The following is an 11,529-nucleotide window of genomic DNA, read 5'->3' as shown; positions in this document are numbered from 1 at the left end:
TGTCACCTCTGGGGGCGTCCCACCATTGTGTGCATCAGGCGCCAACACTTACCATTTAGTGTGTGTTCAAGAAGAGCCGACAAATAATGATTACCTGCGTTCTGCGTAGATGTGCTTTGTTTTTTTCATGGCAAGATAAAAGAATAGAGGAAGACGTTTGCGAGCAGGAACTATCAGTGCATGTCAGGACTGAAGCCTATTATAGAGTGAAGGTAATGAAGTCAGTCTTGGCCAAGGTCAAAGGGCCGGCTGACTCGCTCTCCGAGCACTTGTCGACTTTGAAACTCAGGATTCCAACATTGGCACAAGTGTGTTTTGTCACAACTGCAAACCTCCACCTCCAGATACTGTAAGTTAGTGTCACCATTTAGTACAAGAGATAATAATGCTCACTTTTGGTATTAGAGAGCTCGTCATTTGGATATTTCGACTCTTTTGTGTAGCTAAGTAAGCGTAATCAACATATTAAAACCGTAAAATGTGCATTTTAGGTTTATTACAACAGAGCCAAAGTAGCCAAAGCTACTAGCTGCTTCTCCGTATTTAAACCAAAATACAGTCGTCCTTTGTTTATTGTGGTTAACTGCTTCCACACCCAACCATGCAGTAGGATTTAATATTAAGAAATGCAATAATTTCACAGTTAAAGCATAGAAAACCTGTTTATGACTTTCTAAAAACATTTTTTATTAATATTATTAGAGACCCATGGACAGGAAATAACACCACTATAGTCACGTTTCTACTTGTATTACCTCATGTAGTAGACATGATAAGCAATAGGACATAACTCACAGGTTAGCACTGGGAAAGTTCCTTGTTGTAGTATCTCCAATGTAATATGGGTCAGGTGTTAGAAAGAAAAAAAAAGGATCGACGTCAGCCATCATCCATCCTCACTATGACATTTGTCACTTGATTGATATACAGGACCGCTAGTGTGACATGCATCTGGCATACATACACATACATTTCTAAAATAATGGACACTGCTGCACTAATGTTGGCTTTGTTTACACCACACTGCGCAAATCTTATGCGCAGGCTGCAAGATCTCTGCAGGGACATAAGCGACTGCTGCCGCTTTAAGGATAGCAAGCTACTGAGCTAACAAGTTAGCCTCCACTTTGTTTTTTCTAAACTTGAGAGGGTTTGAAACTGAGTGGGTCAGAGGAACAAAGTAAGAAGCCAAAAATGTACCACTTCCACACAGAATGGGAAGAGAACTTTTTTTCACTATGTCAAATCCATGGTTGACTCCATGCAGTGCAAGTTAAGGTAATGTAATGTAAGGGAATGTCTCATCAATGTAACATTACTGACACCTAGTGACCAGAATAATACATATGACCTGTCTTCCAATATTTTTTGACTAATGATGGGGCATAGTCAACCACAAAGAGTTATTTGTTTTTGAAAAACTGCAATAGAGTGAGGGAGCGATGTTCGAACTGTGATGTAGTGAGGGATGACTGTACAGTGGAATCTCTGTTTTCATCTGACCTTTTGGAACGGATTCATGACAAAAAAGGTATTAGTCAAACAAATATTGAAAGACAACTCCTCTGTAGTTTTCTTGTCTGGACACATACAAAAAGAAATCATGTAAAATAAAATAATGTAAATCCAATTAATTTGTTCCTGGCACCCACAAATATGACCACAACGCATTTTTATCTGTACATGCTGAAAACATCATTACACACTCTGGCCCGCCTCACTGTCTGTTATGTGTACCCCTTAAACCATTCCCCCTGCAACCTGTGTTAACTACTAACTGCTGTCAGGCTCTACAACACCTCCACCACTTGAACCAAGTGTCACTATGTATTCTTCACTTGTGTATCTTGCTTGCTGCTGTAACAAGTGAATTTCTCTGCTGTGGGATTAATAAAGTACAATACATACATACATACATACATAGGAACCTTTACATTACAATCGTATGTAAGAGACGCAACCTCCTACTTTGCTGTGATTTCTTTCTTGAATTCAATAGTGTTTCCCTTTTTCTTCATTAAAGTTCTGGCCCTTGCAACTTATTTTGCCATAAATAAAGCACAAATTCCTCTAACACTTAAAAATACGCAATGCGCTTGAACAACATATCAGCGCAGCGCTTTAAAGGAGATAGATACAGAGTTGGTCATCATCCTTTGTGCTTTCTGTAAACAAATAAACCAGCCGTGCACACATAATAAAGATGATTAATAAAGATGATATAGTGTCCCAATTAAAAAAGAACTACTATCCATTCTTCACAGACTAGGTCACCAACGCGTGGATGTTTGTTAGGTGCACTGTTTGGCCGTACGATAACTGAGACAGTGTACGAAAACCGAGAAAAGTTTTTGGCAATAATTGTTATCAAAACCAAGGTTCCACTGTATATTTTTATTCAATTCACTTCAGGACATTGAAAAATGTGTGATTTTTTTTTTTAAGTTCCATGGGCCTAACATGAATTCAAATCACAGAATAATTTCTTTTGCAGTCAAGTCAAAGCTGCTCGTGGCAAAGCAGATAATCCACAAGATTATGAAGGAGACACACACACACACACACACACACTCAAATGCGATAGCTGACACCGGAGGCTTTTAATTCCAGTGTAAACACAAATAGTCTCCCAGACAGCTATCAATTATGGATGCGGCTAATTGAGTTTTAGCAGCTCAGGGGTCACTCGCAAAAAGCCTGAAACCAAACACACTACACACACACACACACACACGTATTGACATGATGTACATTGAAGTATACCACTATTTGTATTTTGTGTTATAATGTTGCACTGTAAAGTCTTATAAAATAATCTCTTTTGTCGTCTCAAAATACCATATTTTAGCATCAGTGCTAACAACACAATCACCAGCTCTCTGTTTTTAAGCAAGAAATGACACACGATCGACGTGTGCACGTCCTGTTTGACCCTCGGCCCACACCGTGGTTTGAGGAAATGCAGCAGTGGATGTGGAGCTACAAGCAGTAACAAAGATTGAGCAGAAATGGACAAAGAAAACGGTATTTTGACCGGTAAATTTAGCTTCAAAGCCCTGGCAGACGGCTCTTGCAACGAGACCAAAGTTATTTGTATCTAATGTCGCTGTGATTTGATTTGTCACGAAGTAGGTGGCCTGACAGAGAGAAGCGAGAAGTTACTGGAGCACTACTGGTATTTTTTTATGGTCATTTATGCAGCGGTACCTTGGCATACAAGTGTCTCAACCAACGAATGTTTTTTTTTTAAATGTGATTTTTTTGCTGTGAACTGTGAGCTAAAATTTGGGTTATGAGCTGCTATTGACTGGCAGGCATAGCCTGCTCTTTGGGGGCTTGAGTCAGTGTGACCATAGCTGAAGACTTATATTATAGCGATCTAATTTATCTCATTCATTATGTATAGTGTAAAACTATGACAGGAGCAACATCAAATTAAAAGCACGAAATTAATACAGAGCCACCATCCACCAGTACGAGCCTGGAGTTTGTTTTTCAGCAAGGTGCACCACACAAATATACATATTAGCACTCAATAAGGTCATCAGATGCATTCCCACATAGTATCAGCATTTGGAACCAAATATAAGGTGGAAGAAAAAGGGGGAAAATACAGAATAGTACCGTAGTCTATCTGTGCAGCGTGGGACAAAGTTAGAAGGTGCATTCAAGGACAGTCAAACACAGTGGGACAAAACTCTGCTCACATTAAACATGCAAAAACTGTGGGATTTCTAACTGTATATTATTTTTAAAAATAAAATAATGGCCCATATTTCCAAAATTGATATCCCTTTACATACAGTTTGATGTAGTTATCGTTGTAGTTGCGTTTCGAATCGTTTACCACAAAGAGCTTTACATCCCTACTAATTATAGTTATTTCTAGCTGCGATTAAGTGCGATTATGAATTATCCATCCACTTTCTATGCCGCTTCTCCTCAATAGGGTCGCGGGGGAATTAACTATCGCGATTAAATATTTAAAATGATTGACAGCCCTAATTATCAGTGAATTCAATGGAAAACGCCAAATGAAATAGTATAAAAAGCTGGAATGACACCTCCTAGTGGAGAGTATACCTCCCCCAAGGCCAAACAACAAACGTAACAAGACTGTAAAATGGATCAGCAAGGTTTAAAATTGATTTGCACCAAACTCCAATGGCCCATTACCCCAGATTAGCAAGATTTATATATTTACTTTATATTTACTGAATTACAGCAGACCTCCACCAAGGCCACATTTGGATCAGAACTACCTTCACAGATACACACGTCCTCTATATGTTGTAAATTTTTTACAATTCATACATTTTGTACTAAAATGAAATTTGAATTTTTAAAAAAAAGCAAATATACCGCAATATTAAGAAAATTAAGAAAGAAAAATTCCTGGATGGGCACCTTTATCCAGATCCTCACCAAGGTTTTCTACACAAAACTCTCTACAAAGTAGTTGGTAAAATACTTCACTGGAAGCAGCTGAGGAAATTGTGGAAATGAAATAAACCTCGTCTCCCTCAGACAGTAGCATTATAACAAATTGTGTGTTGGTGTGGGTGTGGGGGTGAGGTCTGGATCTGGATCTGATCCGCGGCTAAAAGGGCTGTTTGTTTTACAGCTGACGAGCGCTCGCTTTAATCTGGCGCTTAGCCTCCTCATCCTCATCCTCCCCTTCATCTCAATCGTATCATACTCTCAGCAGCAACCCCCCCGACCATCCCCTCACACCCACACACCACCATACCCCCGTATCCCTCTCCCCAAGTCTCCTTTTTCCCCATTGCATCATTCCAGCCTTGTCATTTAACTGCTTTACTTCGTAGCCTTATAGGTGTATCTGAACACATCAACATGTTGTTGCGTGATGCACTGACCTTACATCTTGACATCCTTTGTGTGTGTGTGTGTGCGTGTGTACATGTATGTACAGTATGTGTGTAGGACAATGGTGGGAGTGAAACAGGATGATGCTATTGCAGAGGATGAGGGTCACGCTGCAGGTCTTAAGGGTCAAATCCTGTTAGCGGTAAAAGGGATGGAGGCTTTGGAGACGCTACTGTCTTTCACCCACAAAGTGTGTGTGTGTTTGTGTGTGTGTGTGTGGGGGGGGGGCATCTCTGAGTAGAGCACATGTTGGCCAAAGTTGAAGTTTTAACAAAAAAGAAAAAAGTTGTGGAGCATTGTGTTGCTGTACTGCTCTAGTTTGCCTGGTTTATTTTTCATTCATTTAATCTCCATGGCCCATTTTTTGATGTATTTATTTTATTCACATCTTAATTTTCTGACATTTGATTAATCATTTGTTTATTTCCAGATCTGTCATTGATCATTTCCATGAATTTCTTTGCATCATCAGTGCCAGGATCATGTTTTGGTTTTGACCTTGTCTGTCTTACTGTGGGTTGGGTGGGATGGGTGTGGGGGGCAAGGGGGTGGGGGGTATTCCACGAGGAGATCTTTTAAGATAGTCTCCATCTATCCTTCGGTCCTCCACTTTAAGCGGACCACCTCATCATCCTTCTTCTTCATCCTCAGCTGTTCCTCTCAAGGTAACTTTGAATTATTTTGCAACATACGTACACAAATTGTCATCTTTTGTTGTGTTTGCTGGGATTGTTATACCTTACTTTCACTTGTATTGACATTTTGTGTCAGCAGACTTTAATTGTCTGCGCTTTAATGAGCCAACACATCTGTCAATAAAACAAATGTCACAGTGATACACTTTTTATTTCTTCTTTTCGAAAGTGTCCTGATTTGTCTTCTTTCCAGGGGGTGACCCTTCAGTTAGAGGGAAGAAAGAAAGAGCTAACATATTTGCCGTTTCAATTAGTTGTTTTTTCTATTAAAATAGCGGTTAAATAGACAAGTCAGGAAATCATTTTATTAGTTGAAGGTGTGTCATAGTCGTTTTTTGTGTGAACATAGTTTCATATGGATTGTGTTGGAATTTGTTAGTAACGTTATGTTTCAAAAATGATATTTCCTTTTAACATTGTTTTTACCATCAATTCAGTGCCATTCAAAATGACTTGCTTAAAATGATTTATGTTTTATGCTACATGTACAGTATCACAGACAACTGCAGGGTGAAGACATTGTGGTTGTTTATTAGCATGCATTTGTAGTTTATTTTGTGCATTCCTTCAAAAACACATAAAAAAATCACATACAAGTGCATTTTTTCAGCATCTTTCTAGAAACTGTACGTTTCTCCTCAGATGGAGTGCAACTTCTCAGTCGGACATTTTTCATCACCTTATTGGACCAGAAGTAAGTGTGTGTGTGTTTATCCACAAAACAGACACCAAACAAATGCTTGGATGTGTTTTTTAAGTTCTTGGCTACATATTTTGTTTACTTGCCCTGTGATTGGCTGGCGACCAGTCCAGGGTGTACCCCGCCTGTCGCCCGAAGTCAGCTGGGATAGGCTCCAGCATACCCCCGCGACCCTAATGAGGAAGAAGCGGTATAGAAAATGGATGGATGGATGGATATTTTGTTTACCCCCTCACTTTATTTATACAGTATATATATATATATATATATATATATATATATAGAAGTAAAAGCTCCAATTAACACCTATTCAATTAACCATAGATCCTGTAGTTTCCAGGTGTGTGGTCTACAAAAGCAAATAACCACCAGGGTTTCTCATTACCACCGGGTCAAAATGTATTGGTAATTGCGGGTGTGGCTGTAGACAACCTCCTGATGTATTTTTTCTTTAATAAACTCCACAAGACGGCCGTAGCTGCATCTGAAGTATCACGGGTGGTCAGCATCAAGCAGCTTTGTCTACCTCTGCATGTGCTATAAAATGTGGTTATGGCGATGATATGACTGTTACACTTTTGTTAACAATGAACAGATCAGTGCTATTAATGCTAGCTCAGCAGTTTGTTCATTCAAGGATTCTTTATTGTCATACCAACAACACATGCATGCACATGACGAGGTATGAAATTAAGCACTGAGGCCTGGATTAGACAAGAAATTTAAATATAAAACATGGTATAAAAATATAAAAACTTAAATATATGCGATAAAAAAGTATTTGCAAGAACAGTCCGGTCGGCTAATTTAGCCAATATTTCACCTGTCCATGCAAGGGAACAGGGGTGTGAGTATTCACCTGTGCTTGCTGAGTGGGCCAGTGAAGTGGGCAGGGGTGTATGAGTATTCACACGTCCATGGTTTCTCAAAAATGGCCAACAGAGTTCAGCTGCCAAATGCCACACTGTGATGCAGGAACAGAGAACACTCTCATCTGCACATAAATACATTCTTGTTCATAAATCACCATGTGGTCAATGCTACAATTACAGCATTTACAATATTCACCCGTATTTCTCCCCCAACAGTGTTGTTCCCTTACTGGGCCTACAAGCCGTCCTGGTCTCTGGGTTCCAGGCAGGTCCAGCTGTGGCACTTCCTGTTAGAGTTGCTGGGCCGTGGCGAGGGCGCGGCCATCGGCTGGGGAGGTGAGTGGGGCGAGTTTGTCATCCGCGACCCCGAGATGCTGGCCAGGCTGTGGGGAGAGAGGAAGGGTAAGCCCCACATGAACTACGACAAGCTAAGTCGGGCGCTCAGGTAGATCAATAATAATCCCTCATCTTGATATAAATATTATTGATCAGGAATGATTGATTGTTCTTGTTACACATAGATATTACTACAACAAGCGAATTCTGCACAAGACCAAAGGCAAAAGATTCACGTACAAGTTCAACTTGAGCAAACTCATCCTGGTCAACTATTCGGCTCACCTGCCTCCGTCCTGTCATCAGGTTTATCACCAGCTCATCTCACGCACCTGAGAGATGTTACTGCTTCTTTAAAAGCACAAATTATATAAAAAAAATACTTACAAACATAATAATGCTGATTTTTATATTGTTGCAATATATTTATAATTGTGCTTTATCTATTTTTTTGTATTTTGTATTATGCTTGCAGTTTGCAAGAGGGTTAACCAAAATATTAGGTGTCAGCATGATGCAGTGCAAACTACAATGAGTTATTATAAACATATTTAGGCCTCTGCCAAGGCACAACAATCGTAATCTGGATCAGCACCACAAAGCAGACCTTCTGAGTCCCTATAAAATAAAAAATATATGTAATAATAATACTGTAATAGGATCGTCATTAGCCCCTGTTCACTCACCTAATTAAAAAATATATATATAATTAAAAAATAGGCTGTCACCAAAATTGTAAAAATATGTACAAAAAATAATAACTAGCAATTCCTTTGTAAAATTGGATTTTTTAGTACATCTTTTGTTTTGAAGCTCATTAGAAATGAAACTCATATCATCCAACATGTCACTTTAAATTTGTACCATCCAGAGAAAGAAAAGAAAAGTAGAAAAAATATATATATATATTTTAAATTTTGTGCAAAAAACACCCCTACACATCTTAATGCATCCACTCATCCATCCTCCAGCTGCTCCAGAGCCACCATCTTCCCTTCAATCCCCTTTCAAACGAGGGTGGTCTTCCTCTGTGTGGGACTCCCGGATCAGCCATGGACAGAGGTAACAAACACAGGTAACAACCTTATTTTTACTTTGACTGATGGAGGTCTCATTCTGCTCATCACAACAGTGGTCCAGGCCCGGCCTCATCCCCTTTTGCTCCCGTGCTGCCTCCCTAATCCCATCTCATCAACGCAGCTCTCCCACAGCCCCTCGCCCTTCATCTCAGGAGGAGCTAGCCTCCCTGGCTTACACCTTATTGCCTCCTCTGCCCTCCACGCCAACGCCTGACCCGGCAAAGGTCACGTGGTAGATTGGGACATGGACCACCTTACTTGGAGGCTGTTGCTGGAAGGCAGCAAGGTGAGGTGGGACGGTTATGATGGACAGATGGTGAGGAGGAGAATGTTACTGAAACAGATGGGATGTGAAAACGCTTTTATTTTTGTAGATTGTTGAAATAGTTTTCAGTTTTGTGATTCAATTTAGTCAGACAGATGTTGTTTTATTTATGTATGACTTTGTCTTCTGTCAGCACTTCAAGCCACAGTAAGATTGAACTTGTAAACCACAAACAATGTGGCACTTGCAGGGTTTGACTCAATAAAGTATTTAACTTGCATTACCCTGTTCTGTGTGTGTCGCTTATCCCACCCTAAATAAATAAATGATGCGCTCAGTGACATTTTCTGCTTTTTAAATGAAGGTTCCACTCCAAGACAGCAGGTGGCAGCAGCGCCTTTTATTGTCCACTTTGCGGAATTACAGAGATATGATCAAGAAAGGTGATGACGCTGTCGTTCTTTCAGTTTTCCACCATATAACCCATCCATCCATCCATTTTCTATACCGCTTCTTCCTCATTAGGGTCGCGGCACCATATAACCCGTACATCAAAAATAACTTTTTTATGACCTTTCAATCTTTGTTAAGATTGTGTGAATTCTAATTATTATGATTTGATCGTCAGTAAGCATTGGTCTTTACGGTCTTACGTTGGTTTGGCTAATTTGAATTGTATTGTACTATCATGAGTAAATATACCAAAAGTAATGTTTCCTTAACATTACTATTTTATATTTCTGTATAAGCAATAAAAAAAATAGCCTCTCATAATGTGTTGGAGTATGAAAACACCCAAATCCTCCCTTTGACTTTCCCCGTACTACAATCTCCTCACACGGCCGCTAGACGATCTTTGGGGAAGCTGTCATTTTGGCGCCGAATATTGCAAGTGGTTTGTCAAGCTCCAGCGCGGGAGTCGTTTTTCCGTGGGCTCCTCGTGTGGCTGTTTTATTTTGGATTTATGTACCGTCATAATACATAAAACTCCCTGTCATCGTAATCGTCTCATCGTCGGTGGAAGGAAGAGTTGGTCGACATCAACATGCAGCGCAGCATCGCGTAAGTTATGACGGCATGTTGTTTTTTTCCTGCTAGCTTGATTGGAGGTGTAGTGGTACCTTGGGGATGCATTGCTTCTTTAAGATAGCTATTTTAAGCACAGAAGATGTGTTTCTGTGGGTCTAATGTACTGGAGTTTAGTTTATTGTGCTTGTGGCTGCAGCTAAACTTGGTACAAACTGCTACCGGCTGTGTGTAAATCCGGGGTCTGCAGTTTACTAATCCGTATTTGTGGGCTGCATGACGTCATCGAGCCGAGAAATTAGTAAATCCGGGAAGGCTCCTCCAAATGCGGCCTGCAAACGTGTCCTCCTCCTCCATTGAATGGAAGTCTGCATTCAGACCAACCTTCGGGGCCCTTCACATCCCAAGATTCAAGATTCAAGATCCAAGATTTGCGCACTTCCGTCCAGCCTTTAAAAATGTCAACATTACGATGCAAAGCGAGAATCGTAAATTGTAATCCATTTTTAATTAAAGTATTTTTAAGTCGTGTTTATGTGTGCAAGCAGACAGTTTGATGTGCGTAGCCTTTGGATGTAAAGTCTTAAATCTTTCTATTACGTGGAAAGGTTGACATTGATCTTACTACCGTAAGTGTAAAGGCATAACCCTTCATCGTACGTACATAAAGGGAACAAGATGAACATCACGTAAATGTTTTATTGGGAAATTCTGTGTTTCAACTTTTTTGAATGCGTGTACTGTTTAATGTGATCTTCTGTTTACATTTCCCTTTCTTCTGTCTTTAGAGCAGAAATGCATGAGCTCACAAGCACATAGAGCAGAGGTCACCAACGTTTTTCCTTGTGAGAGCTACTTTTACAAAATGAAAATGGCCAAGAGCTACTCATTTTTGTAACATTTATTTTCAGAGCTTATTTTAAACCCAAACAAAGCGAATATGCTTGTTTTACCAGAACATGAACAAAAACTGGTGTCCACAACTCACATTTTGTATTTCAGAATGCATTTCTTTCTACTGTTCTTTCATTATTAACTGAAAACCTGAATGAAAAGCAGGCTTGCGGGCATCTCATGTGGTTGTGGGGGGCTACCTGGTGCCTGCGGGCACCACGTTGGTGACCCCTGACATAGAGTAAACGGACAACGGAGTATGTACAAGTTCAGATGAAAATTTGGCAAACAAAATTATGTTTTAGTGTTAAACATGTAAATAAATAAATTGTGCTGAAACTACTGCTCTTGTGACGTTAATCTGCTGTATTAATTGCAAAGATTCAGGAATAGGGAGGATATTCTGCCTTCCAATTGAGTTACTGTATTGTACTTAATATTTGCAAGTGCAAACAAAAAAGAACATATTCAAGCAAATTTGAAAAATCATGTCAGTGACCCTTTAAATTGGACACAGCCTCAGGCTCTTAAACACTTTTATAGTCTTTACTGCTGCACCATAACAATACACACATACTTGCTATGTTTGTTAAAATTTAAAATGACAGGCCTGCACTTTAATGTTGTTCAGTAGTTTCTGCTTACTGTATTTTCTTCTTCCAGATCCTTCTTCCAGCCCAAAGTAAAGGACAAGGATGTCCAGAAGAAAGCCAATGATGCATCAGTGAAAAAGTAAGATTTTGTTTACGTACTGCAAATTCTGCTTGTTTAT

The 11,529-nt window shown here is 39.8% G+C and overlaps 2 protein-coding genes across 4 annotated transcripts in view; both read left to right on the top strand.

The window, feature by feature from the left end:
• Positions 1 to 4,951: 4,951 nt before the first annotated feature.
• Positions 4,952 to 7,829, top strand: LOC129177572 (ETS domain-containing transcription factor ERF-like). The gene is made up of 3 exons (XM_054768831.1): positions 4,952 to 5,006; positions 7,374 to 7,602; positions 7,679 to 7,829. The coding sequence occupies exons 1-3, from the start codon at positions 4,952 to 4,954 to the stop codon at positions 7,827 to 7,829; spliced, it is 435 nt and encodes a 144-aa protein (XP_054624806.1).
• A 1,890-nt stretch (positions 7,830 to 9,719) lies between these two features.
• lig1 (ligase I, DNA, ATP-dependent) overlaps positions 9,720 to 11,529 on the top strand; it is a 45,968-nt gene continuing 44,158 nt past the window's right edge. For 2 of the 3 annotated variants that reach the window (XM_054768316.1, XM_054768315.1), the window contains exons 1-2: positions 9,721 to 9,899; positions 11,421 to 11,489. In XM_054768316.1, coding sequence (XP_054624291.1) covers positions 9,883 to 9,899; positions 11,421 to 11,489 — 86 coding nt within the window. In that variant the 5' untranslated portion in view covers positions 9,721 to 9,882. Of the gene's footprint in view, positions 9,900 to 11,420; positions 11,490 to 11,529 lie in introns of all 3 variants that reach the window. The other variant, XR_008569613.1, reaches the window with a different exon arrangement.

Source organism: Dunckerocampus dactyliophorus, chromosome 2 (genome assembly GCF_027744805.1).
Source record: "Dunckerocampus dactyliophorus isolate RoL2022-P2 chromosome 2, RoL_Ddac_1.1, whole genome shotgun sequence".
NCBI classification, from domain to species: domain Eukaryota; kingdom Metazoa; phylum Chordata; class Actinopteri; order Syngnathiformes; family Syngnathidae; genus Dunckerocampus; species Dunckerocampus dactyliophorus.
Note: the sequence above shows the minus strand (reverse complement) of the source record. Positions and strands in the feature narration are given on the sequence as shown.